Source organism: Lissotriton helveticus, chromosome 7, assembly GCF_964261635.1.
Source record: "Lissotriton helveticus chromosome 7, aLisHel1.1, whole genome shotgun sequence".
NCBI lineage: Eukaryota > Metazoa > Chordata > Amphibia > Caudata > Salamandridae > Lissotriton > Lissotriton helveticus.
The window spans coordinates 393306266-393329556 of record NC_136068.1 but is presented as its reverse complement, the minus strand read 5'-3'; the positions used below and the strand labels follow the sequence as shown (position 1 = coordinate 393329556).

At 51.3% G+C, this 23291-nt stretch overlaps 1 protein-coding gene across 1 annotated transcript in view; it reads right to left on the bottom strand.

The window, feature by feature from the left end:
* The window catches only part of EDEM2 (ER degradation enhancing alpha-mannosidase like protein 2), a 217711-nt gene that overhangs the window by 20967 nt on the left and 173453 nt on the right, over positions 1-23291 (bottom strand). The window contains exon 10 of the mRNA XM_078652241.1: positions 9389-9510. Coding sequence (XP_078508367.1) covers positions 9389-9510 — 122 coding nt within the window. The remainder of the gene's footprint in view (positions 1-9388; positions 9511-23291) is intronic.

The following is a 23291-nucleotide window of genomic DNA, read 5'->3' as shown; positions in this document are numbered from 1 at the left end:
GGTCTTAAGTACTCCTTGTTGTTCCCTACCAGGCTCCGGATTGAATATCGGGAGCGTGCATTCTTTTTTGATCGCCCTGAAAATGTCAGTGACTGGCTTGACTCTCTGCCTATAAGAAATTAACATACTGGGCACCCCGGAGGCGCCGACGGGGGTGTGGCGGAATGAGGACTTCACCTGTGGATCCCGGCGTCTGAACTTTTCTGCTGTTTCAGCTGAGTCTGGACTTGGGTCTTTTGTTAGGCCTAGATCAGCCTGGGGGGTGGCGGGGGGTGAATGGGGACTCTTCCTTCTCCTGGGTTCTTTGCGTAGCTTAGTTTAGTAATGGGGAGACAGGCACACTGCAAGTTGGGGTGGCTTATTGGTCTTACGCAGGGGTGCAGGGTGGGGGGAGTAACATGTTCAAGTTGGGGGGTGGTGGGGGTGTGTGTGTGTGTTTTTGTGTACTCACGAGGCATCGTATTGTTTTTCTCATCTGTACCGATCGTGGGGTTCTCTGTGGGTCCCGCTCTTTCTACTTTTCGGGGATGGGGGTTGCGAGTTGAGACTGTTATCCTGGAATGTCAATGGATTAGGGGACAGAATTAAGCGAAGTATTGTTTTGCGATTCCTTCGGCGTCATTCTCCCGACATTGTTCTCCTACAGGAGACGCATTTAATAGGCAACGCTTGTCAGGCGATGAATAGGCGCGGTTATCGGTTGGTGGCCCACGCGGGGTTTACTTCTGGGTCCAGGAGGGCTGGTATTCTCATTCGGTCCTCTCTCCCTTTTGCAGTTGACGAGGTTAGACTTGACGACAGGGGGCGCTATGCGGTGCTCACTGGCAGGTGGGAGGGGAAGACACTGTCCATACTTTTAGTCTATGTCCCCCCGGGTCTGCAGGCTTTAACCTATGCTGATCTGTGTAGAGCCCTTTTGGACCTTCCCGAGGGGCTCCTGATTTTGGGTGGGGATTTGAACTCGGTTGTTTCTGGCACCTCTGATCGTCATCCTCCCAGGGACCTACCCAGGTCGCAAAGGTGGTTGAGTGATTTGTTGGAGACCTTCGGGCTTGTAGACGCCTGGAGGCTACTACACCCTACTCAGTTGCAGTACACTTTCCACTCTGGGGCGCACGGCAGCCTTTCTAGGTTAGACTATTTCTTGATGCCAGCGGTCCAATCCTCCTCCATCAGAGAAATTCGTCAGCTCCCTAGGGGTATTTCCGATCACTCTCCCTTGTGGCTCCGGTATGAGGTGGGGGCAGGTGATGAGGGTAGAGTTGCTCCTATTAACCCGTGGTACTTTCGCAACCCCAAGACCCGCTCGGCCCTTGTGAAAACTATTGAGCATTATTTTGACGACAATGTGGGGTCTGTTTCTTCTGCCGTTTCGTTATGGGAAGCATTTAAAACTGTTATACGTGGTCAGTCCTTGTCCTTGATTGTCGCTGCTAAGAAGGCTGCAAATGTGGAGGTTGTGCGCTTGGAATCTGAGATAACCGCTTTGGAGGACGATCTTCGGATGGGCGTCTCTGGTACCAAGTTGCACTCCCTTGCTTTGAAACAAGCTGACTACAAGGCCCTTGTAACAGATGCTGTGAAAGTGATGTATAGGGAGCAGCAGGGACGACTGTATGATGTGGGTGACAAAGCGGGTAAATTGCTTGCGTGATTGGACAAGAAAGAGAGAGTGAATCGTGTGGTCCCCGTGATTGAGCGGCCTGGTGGTGAGTGTGTCACTGACCCAGCTGGGATCGTTCAGTGTTTTGCGGATCACTTCGAGACGGTGTACACCTCCGTTTGTGATAGGGTTGAGGAAGACTCCCGATTGCTGTTGCGGGACATTGCTTTGCCTCGCCTCTCTGACTCTGACAGAGTCCTCATGGATGCTCCGCTTTCATTAAATGAAGTTGCGGTGGCTATCCGTTCCCTCCGTTCGGGTAAGGCGATGGGCCCCAATGGCTTGCCTATTGAATTGTACAAGCTGCGACCCGACAAAATGGCGCCTTAATTACGGGACATGTTTCTTGAGGCCCTTGAGTCTGGCTCCCTCCCCTTGGACCAACGACTCGCTACCATCGTCGTCATTCCCAAGGAGGGTAAGCCCCGGGATCGTTGTACTTCGTACAGACCCATTTCTTTACTCAATGCTGAACCCAAAATTTTGGCTAAACTATTGGCTAATCGCTTAGTAACTGTGATCGGGGACTTGATCCATCCAGATCAATCCGGTTTTATCCCGCACGTAACACTGCTTTGAATCTGCGCAGACTCCACGGGGTTCTCGCGAGAGCTGAGACGCTTACTGAACCGGCCATTTTGGCTTCTCTTGACGCTACCATGGCCTTCGACACTATCGAGTGGCCCTATCTTTGGGCGGCCCTTTCGAAATTCGGGTTTGGGCCGGGCTTCATAGCCTGGGTGAAACTTCTTTATGAGAGTCCTCTGGCCCAGGTGGTTGTTAATCGAAGAGTGTCTTGCGTTTTTATGCTTGGACGTGGTACCCGGCAGGGCTGTCCGCTGTCCCCTTTGCTTTTTGCTCTCGCTCTCGAACCTTTGGCGGAGTGGCTCCGCTGGGAACCATCTATGCGAGGCTTCCGATGGTCTCCTGATTTTGAGGATCGAGTCTCGCTCTACGCGGACGACATCCTCCTATATCTCACTTCCCCTAAAAAGTCCCTTAATGTACTTTTCGATGTTCTTACTTCTTTCGGAAAGAACTCCGGTCTTGTTATCAATTGGGCTAAATCCTGCATCTACGTTTTGGCTGGAGACCTCCTTCCACTGCCGCGTAGATTTCCGATTCACGTGACGGAGACCGGTTTCAAGTACTTGGGGATTTATGTTTCCTTGGACCCCTCCAGGCGTTATGAGCTTAATTTATTACCCCCCCTTCAGCGGCTCACGCTTGATGTGGCTCGCTGGCGTAGGTTGCCGCTGTCACCCCTTGGTAGAGCGGCGCTTTTCAAAATGATGTCTCTGCCTCGATTTTTGTACGCACTTCAGAACTCCTTCGACCCGATTGCCTCGGGCTATTTTCGTGAAGTGGAGAGCCTACAGAGACAACTGGTCTGGGATGGGCGTGCCCGCATTGCTCTTTCTAAACTCACTCTTCCGTATTATGACGGCGGTATAGCCCTCCCGGACATCAGACGTTATTACTGGGCTTCCCAGTTAAGTGCGATTAATCATGCGACCTACGCACCAGGCCCTGCCCCGGCGTTCTCCAAGGATAGATTTATTTTGCCAGGGGGGACTTTTAGCAGAGCGTTGTACTCTGGTGGGCTCTGTGGAACACTGACCGGTCCCACTAAGATTGCAGTGAGAGTGTGGCGTGATGCGAATGCGGCCTTGGGTTGGTGTGGTAGGCTTACTCGGGCCACCCCTTTGTATGATTCGGAATGCTTGGGCCATCTGTGGAAAACAAAAGGCTTTGATAAATGTGACATGATTGGTATCAGCAGAGTGGGCGATTTGTGGTCGAAGGGTACTGTCAAGTCCTTTGATGTGCTGCGAGTGGAGTATGAGCTTGGTGACAATGAATTCCGTAGGTACGCCCAGATCCGTCATGCTCTGTTGTCTGTGTTTGCTGCGGGTGCTGATATTCCTGAGTCTTCCCCTCTGGAAGACCGCATTTTGGATGGTCATGTGCCCGACAGCACGATCTCATTGATTTATAAGAAACTCATCAATAACAGAGCTGACTTGCTGGTCTGCCTCCGGGCTGCGTGGTGTGCGGACGGACTTGAATTGGACGATGAGGACTGGCAATCTGCTTTGTCCTCGCCCAAGGAAGTCGCCATTCCTGCTCGTTTGAGGTTCGTCCAGCTTAAGATACTCCACCGAGTGTATGTAACTGGGCCTTGTCTGGTTCTAATGGGTTTTTCCTTGGATGGATTATGTAAGCGTGGCTGTGGGATGTCTGGTTCCTTTCTCCACATATTGTGGGAATGCCCGGAGATGGTTCGGTTCTGGTCCCGAGTACATGATGTCATGGAAAGTGTCACGGGTGTGCCCCTGCTGCCCGAGGCCAGGCGTTGTTTGCTGAATGTTTGGGAGCCTAATGACTACAGCTCTGCACAGATTATATGGGCGACCCTCGGAAATATGGTCGCGAAGAGGGACATTGCCCTGCCCTGGGGTTCACATAGACCACCTACCTTATCCAAATGGAAAGAAAACATGGACTGGTGCATGTTCCGGGAGAAGACTGTGTACCTTTCCCGGGGACGGCCCAGGAAATGGGGTAGAATATGGTCCCAATGGAACGCTTATCGTGGTAATATATGTACTCCCCCACAGGATGTAACCATTGATGTGTCTTCGTCCCCCTAATTGGCATTCACTTGTCATCTATGGTCAATAATTCCGCTTGTTTCCTTGTCCGCCCCTGTCCCCGTCCTATCCGATTGCATCGTATTCATCTAGCCTTTGAGCTCTGCCCACACGGACCCACGTCAATGTATTATTATGTTTCTGCCTTGTGAGGTTTGGTTTGTTTTTCTGTATGTCTGTTTCTTTTCAATAAAAATAAAAATAAAATAAAAAAAAAGGTGGAAACATTGTACGATGTCCTGGTTAGGCAGGATTGCAGCTACCAAGATGACTATCCTCCCCAGATCCTATATCTTTTCCAGACCCTTCCCCTCAAACCCCCGTTGGGCTAAATTCAGCAGACCCAAGCAGAGCTATCGCGCTTCATCTGGCACGGCCGCAAACCCCGCTTCCGACACCAGGTTGCAGTTCTCTCACCAGAAAGGGGTGGAGTGGGGGTACCAGTTATCCAAACATACTTCCATGCTGCCCAGCTCCGATACCTGGTGGAATGGCAACGGTCGGAGTCAGAGAAGCATTGGCTATTCCAGGATCAGGCGGTAGCAGGTAGACCATTGCAGGGGGTCCCCTTCCTCCACAAACCGCACCGGCCCCCTAACTTGTATGCTTCATTTATCACAGGCACCATCATGGACTCTTGGGACCGTACCAACGTTTCCACACAGTTGACAACTTTCCTCACACCGCTGTTTGGCAATCCGGACTTCCAACCTGGCACAGACACTCGGGCCTTTCAGGCCTGGCTCTCTTCTCCCTGTAGGTCCCTAGGTCATCTTTTTGATCTGGATGGCATCATTTCTTTTCCGTAGCTCAAAGAACACTATGACATCCCAGAAACAGAAAGTTTGCCATATCTCCAGATCTGCCACTGGGCATTACACCTGCAAGTCAAACCACGGGCACAGCGTCTACTAACCCTTTATGAGAAATGGCTCGTAAGTCGCACCTCTGCTAAGAGGATCATTTCGGATCTCTATAGAATGCTTTTAGCCAACACTACATATACACATAACGCAGGCCGTGCCCAATGGGAAAGAGATTTGGGAAGACCACTGAGCCACAAGGAATGGGAAGGCATATACCACAGGGCACAACACTCGGCCTATCATATGGGCCTCACAGCAACTCGGACCAAAATTGTCACTTATTGGTATTACACGCCAGTGTGCTTACACCGCTTCGACCCCCGCCGGAGTGATCTTTGCTGGTATTGGGTATGGAGAAGCTCACACTTACACTGGCCGGCAGAGGGGTCAGAGTTCCCCGAGCTATGGCGGCCCTTCCTGACATTGTTAGTATACGAGTTTCGGGAGTTAACATGTCCTCTGTACCTGTAACTGCTTCGCTTCCCAGACACACGCGATTCCAAGTAGCACCTCCACGAAAACTCGTAAGAAATGTCGCTAAATACCATGCTGCTTTCACTCCTTCTTTCCCTTCCCTCTTTTTAGTTCAAGGTGGACGAGGGGTGGGTGGGGAGGGTGGGGGGGAGGTAGGGTGAGGGGAGGTAGGGTGAGGGGGTGGGTTAGGGATGGGGGGTTCCTATTTTTCACTAGTCCCTCCCCTTGTTCATTCTGTGGACCCACCCCATGCTTATTACCCATGGTAACGATGTAACGCAACCTTGTTGTGTCTTTGCAATGTCTCTGAGGAGCCGAGGGTCTTGGTTTATTGCTTGTTTTGAAATCAATAAAAAGATTTAAACCATAAAATTGCACAGATTGGGCTTGCGTGATACTAGTCATTGTAAGAGATGTGGTCAGCAGGATGCCGATTTCTGGCATTTAGCGTGGGACTGCGTCCTAGTATTTAAATTTTCAAGTTCTGTTGTCCAACATCTTCACACCATGATTGGGGCGCCCCTACAATGCTTACCGCAAATATGCTTATTGTGTTACATACCTCAGCTGAAAGGAGTTATTGGAAAGTTTGCACTTGTTGCACTGTTGATGGCAAAACACTGAGTAGGACTGACTTGGGAGAGCACATTAGCACCTCAGGTAGATCACTGGGTCAAGGATTTGGTATACTGCAGGGAAAACCAGGAATTGTATGCAGAGGAACTCCCAACCTCCTCCAGACCTAAGGGTATATGGGAACCTCTACGCCAATACCTTAGATCGCAAACTCGGGACACCGTAACTACTGAGATGGAGTGATGTTATTGTATAATTTTATATATTGCTGTCAACCACAGATGTAGGTGAATAGTAGGTGATGCCCGACTGTATGATCCATGAGCAAATTGCACATTCGTATGATGTTTGCTGTTTTACTTTGGCGTCGCCTTCACGTTGGAGGTGACGTATTGCTATGTACTTTTGGAAATACAATAAAGAGATTTAAAAAAAAAAAAAAGCATAGAAGATCGCATGACAGAATCGCCAGCACAAACCAGAAGGAGGACTCGCAATAATCTTTAAAGAAACTGTCAGCTGCACCACAGCCAACAAGAACGCAACCCCCTATATGGAGCATCTAAACTTCAAACTGAACAGAAGTTCACCCTGAACAGACCCCTTGTTTACCACCCACCAGGACCCAGAACCGGCTTCACCAACATCGCAGACTTCATCCCTGCAAAAGCCGACATCCTACTTAGAGACCTCAATTTTCATCCGGAGAAGCGGAAGAACCTAAACTCCTCAAGAGCCTGGAAAATATCGGGCTAACTCAATACATCACCAGACCATCACACTCGGACAAATAGATTGCAGACTGCGCCTACTACCTGGGACCCCACAAAAACAACAAACAAAAGAGAATCAGGAAGAAAGTGAGTTGGTAAACTGATTAACTCCAAGCTACTCAACATAATTTCAAACAACTGGCGAAAAGATGGAGAACAAATTGCAAAGAAGCAGACAAAGACACCTCCAAAGCAGCACTGAGATGCTACCACTGGCAGATTAGAGAAACAAAAAAGAATCCCCAAGCAGAATACATAGGAAAAAACAGCAACAGATGCAGAAAGATGTCTGTGTTTGTCAAAGATTTTGCCACACCAACTTCCACCACAAACAACATTACTCCCTCACACAATATCTTCATCAACATATCAAAATTATTCAGCAACAAAATCAAAGCTATCTACAACAATTTAAACCCCCAGCTAGACCCCACCAACCTCACCACCAGCCTACCCACTAAAGACCTCAGAAACACCCTGACCAATTGGAAAACAGTTACCATGAGAAACATCCACTCCGGGCCTCAACAGACCCCTGCCCCACCACATCTTCATCGAGGGCGCCTCCCCACTCAACAAAGTTCTCAACCGCATCCTGAACTCCTCCATCACCATAGCAACTTTCTCGGACACCTGGTAACACACAGCAGTAAACACACTAATGAAGAAACCTTCAGCTAACCCCCCCACCCACCCAGCAAGCAAATTACTACCTGAGCTCCCTTCTTCCCTACCCAGCTAAAGTAATGGAGAAAATTAAGCAAGCAACTCAGCCACCATCTCCACAAGCACCAACCAATCAGCTTCAGAGCCAACCACAGCACCAAGACTGCCCTCATCGCAGCACCCGACAACATCAGGATGATTCTTGACTGAAAAAAACCAGTGTCTCTCAACCTGCTTGCCTTTTCAGCAGCCTTTAACACGGTCTTCCACGCAATCCCCATTAGAAAACTTCATGAAGTGGGCATCCAAGGACCTGCATCATCTGGATCTGCTCCTTTCTTACAGGAAGGATACAAAGAATCAGCCTGCATCCCTACACATCAGAAGCCAAAACCTTAATCTGCGGAGTCCCCCAAGGATCATATCTCAGCCTGACCCTATTCAACATTTACATGACTGCACTGGCAGACCTCATCAGATCACAGAGCATCAACATTCTTTCACACGCAGAGGGCACTCAATTGATACTCTTCATATCAAGAACACTGCAGCAAAAAAACTATTTTGTCACCTGCATGTTCGCTGTGGCCACCTGGATGACATGCATGGGACTCCGCCTGATGGCCAGCAGACCTGGACACCAATCCAGTTACCACCACCCACGCCAGGAACCTAGGAATCATCTTTGGCAGCAAACTCAACGTGTCAGCCTAGGTAAACGTGGTGAACTCCACCTGCTTTCACATCATGAGGATGCTATATAAAATCTCCAAGTGGCTACTAGAGAACAGCAGGGAAACAGTAACGCAGACCCTGATTACTAGCAGACTCAACTGCGGCAAAACACTGTACATGAGATTTACCAAACAGACTCTAAGTTGTCCAAAACACTGCTGCAGGTCTCATATTCAGCCTCCCACGCCGCACTCACATATCTCCACACATCAAAGAACTTAACTAGCTCTCCATAAATAGTCACCCTCAATTCAAACTACTCTCACACACACACACACACACCCAAAGCATTACACAACATAGGCCCCACCTACCTCAATAGCTGCATACACTTCCACCACCCCCCAGACACCTCCGATCTGCCAGATGCTGAGTAGCACAGGTTCCCTGCATACACAAGAACAGAACTGGAGGTCGCGCCTTCTCTCACATCTCCCCCAAAGCAATGAACGACCTGCCACAGCACATTAGAGCCTCCTCATACCTTCTTGTGTTAAGCAAGAAGCTGAAAACCTGGCACTTCTGGGAATCTCCCTTAGGGAAGGCACAGCCGACCCACCGTCAAAGCGCCTGGATGCCCTCACTGGTGATTAGCGCTCTATACAAATTGGCATAACATTTCAACTATGTAGATACTGCATCTGGTGCCAATCTATATAATCGTGGCCACAGGCAATGCCTATAATACATTATCTTTCAGTCATTAAATGTAAGCAGCAGTCCACCCTGGGTCAGTGCTTGTTTCTAGAGAAATGCAGAATCCTTCATTTGGCATCAGCTTTATCTTTGTGCAAGTAAATCTTTTAGCTGCCATCACTACTCATTCTGTTGATCAACATTTGTGTAACAGGTGCTACCTATGTTACAACAAACTCATGAATACAGAACACTCAGGTTCTCTTGATGTGATCATGGCACGCCCTGAAATTTAATATAATGAATGACTTAGTGAGAGGAGTTAGTGAGGCACAATATGCTTACCGTGGCATACCCACACTCCACCTTGCTGATCCTCTCAATGGACTCCATAGCATCTCTCCCTAGTTCAAGCAGTGTTTCGTCTCCTGTGGCTCTGTACAGATACATTGCACTTTCTATGAGTTCTGCAAAGAAAACACGAAGAGGTGTCCACAAACAATACTCATGGGTAAAGGAGAGTTTGCATTTTCAAGTGTGATGTATACAGTATAGATTTAAAGATTATCATTTACCATGTCTGGCCCAGAGCCTGGAAATCCTGATACTACAAACCTTTACATTTACTCTACATTTACTCTCTCTGAATCATTTCTATACTCATTGCCCTTCACATTACTAGCACACTCAGGATAGCTACAAAGTAACTGTGTTTGCCATATATCACCAAATATTTTGAGATATGCTTCCCTGAAACTCTGTTAGTCTCGAAGTATGAAAACTGAGTTGGCACATTTTTACATCAAAGGGCCAATTGATGGATCAGGGCTATGTGTAAGTGTATTCCAGACAAGAGCCCTACAGTTAACATGGAATTTTCCCAGAGGCCAAAGAAAATCGACTGAGGAAAATAAGCATGAAGCACAAACCATGAAGGTTTATTATCATTTAAATTCAACACAGAAGGCAAAAAGGCATTGGTTATTCGAATCATATCAAAATACCCAGACTAACAAACAGACCAACATGGTGTCTGCTCTCCAAATGTTAGGCAAGAAATATACATTTTTAGACAAAGAAACTGTGTGGTCACCGTGGTTTGACAGAGAAAGTAACATTGAACTATCCAGTAACCAAACAGAAACATACCAAATGATATCGACTCTAGCCCCAAATCTAATGAATATACTGTACTATGCTTTACACAGAAAACAATACCACATTCAGAATATAAGCAGGGCCTACGGCAGTGGCCTTTGTATACAGGAACAGAAAACCTATACATGTTTTAATTGTTACAGTGCGAGCAAGACCAAAGAACTAACTGAATATCTTACTATTAATTAAATAAGGAAGATCACATCTGAGCACTACAGTACACAGGCAGGGAGGGGGACGATGAGATGGTGTGAAGCTCTGCAAACCACACACATTAAAAATGTGCAATCTGAAAACAGACTTAGGAATAGTCCCAATCATTTCAAGCGAACACAACTTCATTATTTTTCTTTTTTTAACACATTTTAATTGTCAATTAGCATATAAATCGCAGGGCTCTGCACCCCAGAGACATCTACAGAATCAAGTCATATAGAACAACAAGAGCAATCGACTTTTGCGAGTTACTTCAAGAATGTATACCAAGGCATACGAAATAATACAACCCCCACCCCCCACCCCCACCCCCAACTCCCACCCTCCCTCACCCCACATCACCACAGATCCCATGCACATCAAAGATCACTCCAATGGGTGAACGTCCGCAGCAGCTGGTGGCTCTAACCACAGTCCCCGATAGTCCGCCCATCGTTTCCATATTTTGTAATGTTTGCATGGGCATCCCCTGGCTATAAAAATAGGCTGTTCCTGCCCCATGCAAAAGTCCAAACCATTCTTCCATGCGGCCACTGAGGAGGCTCGCAGCGCCTTCCATGCCCTGGCAATATCTCGCTTCGCCAATGTAAGACCCAGTTGCATGAGGTGTCATTTGTAGATATTACCCCCTATACCCTCCATGACATGAAGCGGGGCCAGCCGCGGCGTGCGCGGGAGCTCCCACCCCAACACCTCTGAGAGGCAGGAGAAGACCCCCCCTCCAAAAACGATTTAAGGAAAGGCACAGCCAGACAGTATGGATGATCATGCCCTCCTCCCGACCACAGCGAAGACAATCCGGGGAGGCAATCAATCCCGCCCGCCACAGTCGAGCCTGGGTATAATAAACCCTGTGCAGGTATTTAAACTGGACGAGGCGGAGGCTCATCGCTATGGCTGCCCCCCGCGGAGCCGCCAAGGCCTCCCTCCATCCTCCTCCTCCAGTGTGCCCACACCCTCTTCCCAGTCTCCTCGCAGCCTCTGAAGTGTGGGGGAGCAATGAGTAACTAAGGATTGGTAGATCCGGGAATTTTTTTTTGTCTCCAAATCCCCCATGAAGCCTTTCGCTTCCAGCAGACTAAAGTCGGGGAGAGATTCCAGACCCGCCAGGCCAGGAGCCAGTGCATGACGCAATTGAAGGTACCAATACAATTGTGACTGTGGCATTAGAAAGTCCCTCTGCAAATCCTGGAATGATTTAAGTGTCGTGTCCCTCATACCATCCCCCAGAGTTGAAATGCCTATAGCATCCCATTCCCGGAAGCCCTGCATGGCCGTCAACTGGAGCAGGCGCCCATTGTTCCAAAGTGGGGTCTCCCGAGTCAGGGTATTCCACCAACCCATGCATCGTAATGCCTGCCTCCAAATCAGGAATACCACCCGCGTGGCCGATGGCATGGCGCCCCATAGCATCGCAAAGTAAAAAATTGTATGTAAAGTATGGGACCCCATGAGTCGTCGCTCCACCGCATAAGCCGGGTCTCCCCTGTCGCAGTACCACCATTCATTGAGGACCAGCAGATGCGAGACCTGGTAAAACGAGAGAATGTCCGAGGACGCGAGTCCTCCACAGTAGGTGGATAGAAAGCATGTCCGTAAAGCCACACGCACCTTTCCTCCCTCCCACAGCAACTGCCCAAGCACAGAATTCACCAGCCGGAACCATTTGGGTGGGATCGGGTAAGGGTGGTTCTGCAGCTGGTAGAGCAACTGAGGCAACGCCACCATCTTAAATATAGCTGATCGGCCATACAATGTCAGAGGCATGCGCGACCAGGTCTTTAGATCTGCACGAACTCGCTCCCACACAGGGGCCAGATTCCGCTCCCAGGAGATTGCCGGCGTGTCCGAAAGGAACACCCCTAGGTACTTCAGGCCCCAGGCCCCCGACCGTCACCCGGACGCCCACGTGCCCACTCTCGTCCGATCCCCCAGAACCCACAGTGTGGACTTGCAGGGATTCATATACAGGACCGACGTCTCCCCAAAGATCTGCATGATCCGCAGAAGTCGTGGCCCCGACCTGTCCATTGCCGTAAGGAAAAAGAGGACATCGTCCGCATACAGTGCAATCCTGTCGGACAAGTCTGGTGCCCACTCGAATCCAGTCTGCGCGTCAATACGCACCCAAGCCGCCAAGTGCTCCATGGCCAGGGCGAATAAATACAGGGACAGGGGGCATCCCTGCCGTGTGCTTCGACTAATAAGAGAAGGTGGAGGAGACCGCACCCGCCACCCGTACAGACGCAGTCAGATCCGTGTAGAGAAGCATACATAAGAAAGGAAGCGGGGGCTAAGATTAAGCCTGCGCAGCAATGCAAATAGATACACACAACTCAGGGAATTAAATGCCCTGTCCATGTCTGCCAAGAGGAGGGCCGCCGGTTCTCCCGTCTGCCGGATAGCCGCTACTGCCACATGCGTCCGCCATATTGTTATGCCTGATTGCCCTTTGGGGCATAAACCCCGCCTGATCCGGATTTATAAGCGCCGAGATGTGGGGCAAGAGGCAGTAGGCCAATGCTTTGGCCAAAATCTTGGCCTCAACGTTTAAGAGAGAGATGGGGCGATATGAGGCATGCTGTTCCGGGGACCTCCCGGGCTTGTGGAACACCGCCACCTCCGCATGTCTCCAATCTGGTAGCATCAGGCCCTTTTCCCGGGCCTCCTCTACCACCGCCCGATAAGGCTGGGCCAGTTGTGGGTTATAGCGTTGAAAACATTTGCTTGGGAACCCATTAGGTCCAGGTGCCTTTCCAGAATTGAGCTCACCCAGGGCCGTGCCCAACTTCTCAACCATTAGGGGTAGCTCCAACTGATCGCGCACCTCATCTGACACCATCTTGGGTGGCAGATCGGCTATGAACTTGTCTTTGGTGGATGCCGGAAAGCATTCCCGGGAGGCATAGAGATTCGCGTAGTATGTAGCGAAACTCTCTGATATAGCCAGTGGGTCGTTATCGGTGTTCCCGTTCTGTCTAGTATGCCCAGAAGGGCCTGGGAATGAAAGGTGCCCTGACAAAGTCGATGCAGCATCTTGCCGGACTTGTCCCCCCATTGGCATACCCTGCTGCGCGTAGCCAGCCAAACCTGGCGGGCCTCGTCCATCAGAAGAGTAGCGCAGGACTGTTGAGCAAGGAGCAACTGCCGCACGGACTGGCCCCCCCTGCCTCCCGACTTCGGCATTCAAGTACCATTATGTCAGCCTCCGCCTGGGTCAGGTCCTCCCTGCGCTTCCTGCGGGTGGCCTCACACCAGGAAATGTCCACTCCCCGCAGTGTAGGCTTCAGCGCCTCCCATAGAGTCTCGGCTGTGGAAAAGGATCCAACATTTGAGGTGAGGTACTGAGCAATAGCTTCGCTCATATTCGTCCCATAGTCCTCATTCTGCAAGTGCCACACAGAGACACCACCGAAAGGGTTGGCGCCCCCTGCCCAAACAGAGCACAAGAGACACCGGGGAATGGTCCGATAGGCCGCGGGGCAGAATCTCAGCTGACACCACCCTACCGACTACTGCTCGGGGAACAAAGACGTAGTCCAGCCTAGAAAAGGACTTATGGATCGCCGAGAGGTATGTGAGCTCCCAGCTATTGCCGTGGATACGCCACCATACATCGACCCTGTCGAGGCCGGACACCAACGATTGCAGTTTCGTGGGAGGGCCACCCCCTGGCCCACCCCCAGCACCACTCCTATCCTTAGTCAGATCCATAACATCATTCCAATCCCCGCCCACCACAGATAGCACATCTGGTACATCGGCCCAAAGGGTAAGCAATCTTTCCACGATCGTCCACTGTAGGGGGGGAGGGGCATACACACTGCCCAGAACCAGAGGATCCTCCCCAATCTTACCCCAAATAAATATGTAAAGTCCCTGCGTGTAGATCCATTGCTGTGCATGTATTTAAGGGAACCTGTGATGCACCAGGATCGCTACACCGCTTGAGCCCCTCGTAAAACCGGCATGAAAAACCTGATGGAACTCATAGCGCTGTAGGCATAGGGCCTTCGTACCCATAAGGTGAGTCTCCTGCAGCATAAGAATATCAGCTCCTGCCCTCTTTGCCTGATGGAGTATAGCCCCATGCTTGATTTTGTCCAGGGCCCCGCGCACATTCCAGCTTATAATGCGGAGGGTACCCAGGGTTACCTGACCTCTATTGGGCATGCTAGCCATACGGGAGTGAGTCCTCCTGTAAGACGGTCAAGAGACTGCGAAAATGTGTGTGTGTAGAATAGAGGACCCATGGTGAAAGTGCGACTTGCAACCTTATGCAACCCTCTCCAAACAACAACTACAACAAACCCCCCACCCCATACCTCAAGAACACTGAAGTATCTGTCGCGGCAGGTCTAGCTCTCAATCCCCAACAGGGGAACGAGGACCTCCCCAACCAATGGATCCCCAACTTACAGCCCATGTCCTCCAGGCATGACCCGAACCAGCACGAGTCTGGGGGAGACCCAGCCCACGTTAAGTCTCCCCCAAAAATTTGCCATCAACGTATGCACCAGTCCAAGAACTCCGCAGCACCACATAATCAAAAGTTAGGGTTCGAGTATCTGACGCCCAGGGGTAGGGCCCTCCCAAACGGAGCCCAGCAGGACAAGGATCGCTGCCTGGACCTTGAACGTCTATTGCCCCTCTGCTGCTGACCCTGGGGATCCCACCGGGCCACCTCACTTGATGAGGAATCCGACTCCCTCCCGGGCGGTGTGTGCGACCTCACCCGCACCGTCTCATACGTCCATTTGAAGACCTCCTCCGGAGTGTCGAAGAAGTGGGTGCGGGAACGGTAGACCACCTGCATGCGAGCCGGAAACAGGAGGGCGTACGGGAGCTTGAGGTCTCTCAGACGGGCCTTCGTGGCCATGAATGACTGGCAATGTTGTTGCACTTGCCGCGTATAGTCAGGGAAGATGAGAATGTGCACATTGTTGTAGAGCAAAGGTTCTTTGGCCCGGGCCTGCTTCAGTATGGCATCGCGGTCAAGATAATTCAGGAGCTTCGCAATTACTGGCCGCGGGCGGGCCCCCGGTGGGGGTCTCTGCATGAGTGCTTGGTGAGCCCGCTCCAAGACAAAGCACTGGGACATGGCCTCCGGAGGAAGCCAGCTTTCCAGCCATTGCGTGAGGAAGCGCTCCATGTTGCCCTCTTCACTGCCCTTCGGAAATCCAACGAATCACAGATTATTGCGTCGGGCCCGTCCTTCTGCATCTTCGACTCAAAGCACCAGGCCTTTTTGGACAGTCTCCATGGTAGCCACCTTTTGGTTCAGTATCGTGACGTCGTCCTCTACCCCCGAGATACGTGTCTCGGCTTCGGAGATGTGGGACACTGCGTTAGTTCCTGAGACAAAGTCTTACTTTGCGTCCCTTGCATTCGTCTGTCGCGTAGTGGAGGAAAGGCATTCTCCTATCTTGCTCCTCATTACTGGAACAAGCTGCGACTCGACGTTCGTACTTGTTCGAACTACTGCAAGATCAGGAAACTCCTCAAATCCCACCTATTCTAACTTTATCCTCTCTGTCCTGATCCCTGTTTCCACACAGCGCCAAGATGCCCCCGGGTGGGTTGAGCGCTATATTAAATGATTTTAACATAACATAACATAACATGGTACCACCTGTTCAGATCAAGGCAGGAAATGACTTTGGCACCATTCAGCTGTGTGTTCATATCTGCAATTTGCAGACCTGCACGTCGTTCTCTCTCAGTTGCCTCATTAGCTTAGTGCATGTCAATGCAGATGCGCACAACACCTCCATTGTCCTTATTGGGCACTACCACTATGGGTGACATCCACAGTGTCCGACAAGTAGAGCGTTCAATTATGCAATGCTTTGAGGGTCGTGGCCAACAGCATGGCCGGGTAGCTGCGTTCTCTGCTAGCTCTGCCGGCCCCAACTGAATCCTGCCACTTATCCTGATCCTCGACACCTGAAACTGCTCCAGTGCTGCCCGGAAGTTGTGCTAAGTTTGAGGCGAGCTGAATGAATGCTGTACCGAGGGGTTTTGCAATGATATGAGCCCTTCCTGCAGTGCAGTCGGTGTGCGGCCTGTTAAGATGGCGGCTTGCCGGGGCTGCCAGTGGTGATCTGTGGAGCCCGCGACGACCCTGGACTGCAAAGTGGAGGGGGTGCGTGCCTCCTGGGCACCGATGCACCAGAGAGCGGTATCCCACCCTCTGAGGACACAACAAAAGAAGCAGTGACGGTCCATCCGGTGCATGTGCTACGTCGGACCTGGGATACCCGAGTGGGTGAACCGAAGGAGCTGTGCCGGAGGAGGGGGGCCTCTGACTCCTGGAGCTGTGTGGTGGCCGGATCCGAGTCTGAATTCCTGCTGGGCAGCTCTGTGCCAAAAGCGGACGCCTTTGCATTTGCCCAGTTGCGGCGGATACGTCCTGCGCTGAGTGGGACTGCACGGGTCGGCCGGCCTGGGGCTGCCCGGATCTAGACGACCTTTCCAGCCGCGGTGGGGAAGGGGGGACGGGGGACTTAGGCCCAAGGACCACGTTGTTGCTTAGAGGGGGACATATTACTGAGAACGCCTAAGGGGGAAGACTGCTGGACTTTTCCATCTACCCCTATGCCCTTTGGCTTTCGTTTATGTGAGCTGCCTGGTACACTGCTGTGGGGACTGACGGTGCTGCAAACCCCGGGGCAGGTTTCTCTAACCAGGGCCGGAGAGAGGAGTCTCTTCAGCTGCTGGGGCCCAGGATTGTGGCCCGTGGGGCCGGAGTGGCGGGACTGCTGCACCAAGTGAAGCCCCTGGGACTGAGCGAGTGGCCCTCGCGTCCTTCCACCTTTGCGATGGGTGGCGGAGGTCGGGGCCGAGACCGCGTCGGCCAGCCCGCCTGCTCCGGAGCTGCTTGGAGATCCTCTCTGTTACCAACTGCACAGTGTTGGAGAGGCAGCGGGTCTGGACACATAGACCGTGCGGTACGCCGCTGAGCTGATCCGGGACGCCCACTGGGGGTGGAGACTTGCTTCCCCCCCCCCCCCCCCCCACTGATTCCACCAATGCGGCTGCGGGCGGCTGAGGTATGTGTTCAGGGGACCATTGTGACGACGGGCCCCCGTGTACATCTCAAGCTCTTGCCTTTCTGGGGACACATTATTCCAGTAGTGTGGGTACATGGAACGGGCCTAACACTTCCTGACTACAAGGGCTTGCAATCTGCAGAACAATTAGCTCATCACTTCGGGCGTGATCCCATGGTGGCGCCAGCAGAAGCCGCACACATACGAGGGATGAGACGGTCCGCCACGTAGGTGGGGGGAGCCCAGAAGGCATCCTGTTGCAGCTGGCCTGGGTACTACGAGACACTGCAGTGGGTGAGTCACATCAGATGGCCTGCAATGGCGAAGGTTAAGGAGCCTAACCGCCGCAGCAAGGTAAATTAGGATCGATTTGCAAAAGTGCTCCCTGCGCCCCCAGGAGTGGAGGGAGGTGCAGCTCCCCTTCCGGACAATGCGGCCATATTACAAGCAATCCATGAGTCAAGAGAAAGCTTGGAAGGGAAGATGGAGGAGATACGCTCGGAGGTCACATTGCTACGCCACGACTTGCGAAAAGTCTCTGACTGAGTTACTGAAGCTGAACACCGCATCTCGGAGCTCAAAGATACCTCTCATTCTATGTGGAAGGATGTGACGAAGCTCTTAGCCTCATTGAAAGAAGTTGCATGGAGGGTCATCGATGCTGAAAATAGGGCCCGCAGAAATAACATTAGATTTATTGGCTTTCCGGAAAACGTGGAACGATCGGACCCGGCCCAGTTTCTCCTGTCGTTTCTTAAAGACACCCTTCCAAATAAGCATTTTTCATCCTGCTTTGTCATAGAACGAGCGCACAGGATGCCTGCTGCTCGCCGTCTTCGGGCCCCCCCTCGACCCTTGATAGCCCGCTTTTTGAACTTTCAATACAGAGACCTAATCCTACGTGAGCTAAGGAAGATGGGGGAGATCAAATATGAAAATACGCGAGTGATGGTATTCCCGGACTTTTCACGGGATGTGCAAAAGCAACGACGAACCTTTGATCCGGTCAAGGCAAAGCTTCGAGCACTTAAGATTCAGTACATGTTACTGTTCCCAGCCAAGCTTAAAGTTATCTTCCAAGGTACCACGTTGTTTTTTCAGACTCCAGAAGAGGCATGATCGTTCATTGAGGAACGGCCTCAGTCCAGGAGCAGATCACCCCAAGCTCTCGATCGGTTCACAGAAAAGAGACTGGGCTCTAGTCAGGAAAGACCTAAAGATAAGCGTACAATATGAATGTTGAGAATCCGAGGTGCAGCTGGAGGAACACCGGCGAGGTCCTTGAGGCCTAGAGAAAGTAGGTCACAAATATCAGTCTCGGATGACGAGGCAGTGCAGGGTCATCCGACACACACCCTGCTGAGACCCAGTGACAACATCCACACTGAACTGTCAGAAAGAGAAGACTCAGCAGATGCAGATAGTGAGCACCTGTTACTGGAGAGCATTCAACGGTTGGAAGCATCAGATCTGATTCTGCTCGACACAAGCACGCAACAGCAGCATCAGCCCAGTAATGGCGAAGAGGACTGGGGTGGGGCCGGACAGCCGCCAACAGACAGTAAGATAACATTAAGGCCTGGTAGACATTGCAGAACTTTGGCCTAAAACAGGGGAGTACGCTGAGTGCTGTTATCATATTATTGTGTAGTTAATTGAAACAGGGGAAAGAGGGAGAGCTACAGACCTCTTAGTGGATTACCCATGCCAGAGTTGTCTTGTTGACAAATTGGGGGAGGATATGGGTACCTGAAGAGTGTAGGGTGTGGGGTAGATTATACTTTGTTGCATGTTGTGTATTGAGTTTGTCATGCGGGTGGGGAGACTGTTCTTTTCAGTTAAACCAAATGAATGCCGAAAGTAGGCTGGGATTGTGGGACGTGGGCGATCCTCTGGGAGGGGGCGGGATATGTAATGAGTCACGAAGTGTGCTGCAATGACTGAGGACAGATTTACGGCATTGGCATGCAATGTCAATGGGTTAGGAAACAAAATCAAGCGGGGTCTCGTATCTGATTATCTCAAACGACTTAAACCCGACATAATCTTTTTACAAACCTATTAGGTTTGAGTTTTTCTTTCCTGGGAAGAGGGCATTATACTACTCTGGCGCATGCAGGTTTTACTAAGGGTTCGAGAGGAGTGGCTATTCTCATTAAAAAGTCACCTCCCTTTCGTATTACTCAACAGTGGGTGGATTCTGACGGCACTTTTGTTGCAGTGCAGGGAATTTGGAACAGTAAGACGTTCTTAGAAGAGGTGTGGCGCAGCGGCTAGGGTGGCTGACTCCGGACCACAGGGTTCACTGTTCGATCCCCGGCTGCGGAGGCAGGTTAGCCTAGCACCATGTGACTCTGGGCAATAGCTTGCTTAATCTTCCCGATGGCCCCCAGCGCCGGGACACCTCTCCGGAGGTAGCTGTGCTTTTTATAAATGCTGCCATTTATATTTACATTTACTTTCCAGTGCCTACGCACCCCCACGACTGCAGCAACATACGCTAGTTAGGCTGACAGAGATCCTATTGCACTCCGGACCTGCTTTACATATCATTGGAGGGGACTTCAACGATGTGGTGAGCCCTCCCTAGATCGAACCCAACTAAGACCTGGGCACCAAGGGCCCACAATGTTGACAAAATTCCAGGACGCCCTTGGACTGACGGACTTGTGGAGACGACACCGCCCCATGTTGCGTGACTAGTCCTACTTTTCGGGGGCTCATAGAGTATTTTCAAGATTAGACTATCTCTTTGCTCCCATCCGGGAGGTCGGACCGGTGGAGAGGGTGGAATACCTAGCTTGGGGACCATTCACCGCTTTTATTAATGGTGGGCGGGACGGGCAATCGTCAGGCAACGAACTGGAGACTGAGCCCATGGGCCTTGAAAGATAGAAGGGTTGCTAAAGAGCTAAGGGTAAATTCAGAGCTCTACTTTAATGAGAATGTAGGTTCAGTACAGTCAGCAGTCACTTTGTGGGAAGCATTCAAGACGGTGTTGAGAGACAGAGCGCAAAATATAATGGCCCATAAAAAGAGACGAGTAACCCATGAGATGGAGGCCTTATAACGCAAGCTCTTGACTCTGGAGGGCAGCGGCGCCTCCACAATGACTGTTCATATCCTTTGCCAAATCGAAATAACTAAAGGGGAATATCAGGCATTGGCAACCAGGGAGGTGAGGGCTCGGCAATTGGCAGACCAACATCGACTCTACGAGACAGGCGACAAGGCAGGGAAACTGCTAGCGTGGCTGGGCAGGAAGGAAATGGAGTCAAGATAGGTAACGTCCATTACAGACCAAAGCTCCACACATACAACACCCACAGATATTGCAGGGGCCTTTGCACTGTACTACACAAATTTGTATGCGGCCACATCTCAGGCGGACGTGGCGCAAATATTCCACTACTTAGACGCAATCGAGCTTCCCTCGCTCTCTCGGGAGGAGAGGGACAGACTAGAAGAGGACCTCACTCTTGAGGAAGTGACAGAGGCCATTGGCCGCCAAAAGTCGGGAAAAACCCTAGCCCAAACGGACTCCGGGGAGAATTTTTCTAATTAAATAGTAGTTTGCTGGCACTACACTTATTAAACATGTTCCTGAAGGCCAAAAAGCAAGGGATTCTCCCACAAGATCTTCGAATGGCCACTCTAGAGGTAACTCATAAGACAGTGAAACCTCCGGAGGCCTGTGGGTCCTATCGGCCCATATCTCTGCTCAACATCGAGACCAAAATTCTGCCTACTATTCTTGCAATGTGGCTCCTAACGGTCATAACCCCCTTGATACATAGGTGACCGTCCTGAGCTCCTCAGAAGCGGTCGCTCCCCACGCTGCTCCCTGCTCTAATTTGTGGTATCGTAGCGCTATACTGCCAGACTGCTGAATAATTTGTGCCTGTTTAGACTACTATCGTAGCGCTATACTGCCAGACTGCCCAATTATTTGTGCCTGATTGTACAATTTTCGTGGCGCTGGACTGCTAGACTGTTGTTTAATTGATATTGCATTGTGTGTTGCTCGCTTGCCTGCTTGCGTTGTTGGTGCCTGATTGTGCCGGTACCGCTTGCCCATTTCTTAGCGTTTGTTGAGGCTGTGCCCCAATCTCGTCCTTCTTCGCTTTTGGCTTGCTGCCATTTTGTTGTTTGTTATTGTGCCTCCCAGCCCGGCTCTCCACCCCGCTCCCGCCTCCCAGCTGCTCCTCCCTCGCTCCGCCCCCCTCCACTATCCACTTATGTCAGATGCACCTGCGTGCAGCGTTCACGCGCAGCGAACGCGCCCTATGCGCGCCGAAGGTGCGCCAAAGGTAAGCCCGTCTACGCCCGTCCGCGCCTGGACCGCGCCCAGCGCCAGACCCCCTGGCCCCCGCAAAATCCTCTCCACCCGCATAACGTACGACGCTGCAACCCTCTTAGCCCTTAACCCCGGCCGACCACCAAACTGCCACCAAGCCGCCCCAGGACACACCCATGGACCCTTCACCTGCCACTCCTGCAAGTTCGACTGCATCAAGACCCACACCAAATCCACAAACTCCAAACAGAGCTCCAACACTAACCACCTGAAGTGCATCCTACTCAACACCCACTCGGTCCACAAACACGTCATTGACCTTTGGAACCTACTCGACACCACATCACCGGACGTCGCCTTCCTTACAGAAACCTGGATGAACGCCTCATCAGCACCCGACATCGCCATAGCCATCCCGGAAGGCTACAAGATCATCCGAAAGGACCGCACCAACCAAACAGGAGGAGGCATCGCCATCGTCCATAAGAACACCATCCGCATCACGACCAGTTCCGACGACAACCTCGCAACCGCGGAACACCTTCACTTCCAGATCCACACCGACCCCAAGACCACACTCAGAGGCACCCTCATCTACAGGCCACCAGGACCCCGCACACAATTCAGCGAAGACATCACTGACTTCATCAGCCCACACGCCCTCCCCTCCGAAGACTACATTCTACTAGGGGACCTCAATTTCCACCTGGAAAAAAACAACGACAGCAACACAACCACCCTCCTGGACAATCGCGCCAATCTCGGACTCAAACAACTTGTTAACACCCCCACCCACTATGCCGGACACACGCTCGACCCAATCTTCACCTCCCGCAAGCACATCTCCTTCAATCACACCACAGCTCTCCATTGGACGGACCACAGTTGCGTTCACTTCAACTACAAAAAGACTATGACCCACAACCACCCACAACAAATTCCCTGCCGAAACTGGAACAAAATTACCACCGACCAACTCTTCACATCGCTTCACCAAAACCCTCCTGCACTATCATCGGACCCAAACCTTGCAGCCACCAACCTCACACAATGGATCACCCACAGCGCAGACGAATTAGCACCCTTGAAAAAACATCAAATCAAGCAAGGTAGCAAAAAAGCCCCCTGGTTCAACGATGACCTTAAGAAATCCAAGAAGTTCTGTCGCACCCTCGAGAAAGCCTGGAGAAAAAACCCAACCACTGACAACCTGGCCACCTTCAAGAACGCCACCCGCAAACACCACCAACTGATCCGATCCACCAAGAAATCAGCATTCAAGGATCGACTTGACAACAACGCCCACAACAGCAAGGAACTATTCAACATCGTCAAAGAATTTACCAACCCCACCGCCGGCACCAACGACATCACTCCCTCCCAAGACCTCTGCGACTCCCTAGCCTCATTCTTCCACAACAAAATCGCTGACATACATAACAGCTTAGAAAACCAGTCCGGAGACCAGCCCACTCCACCCACCTCCGAACTAAAAGCCCCCTCTAACAACCTTTGCGCCTGGAAC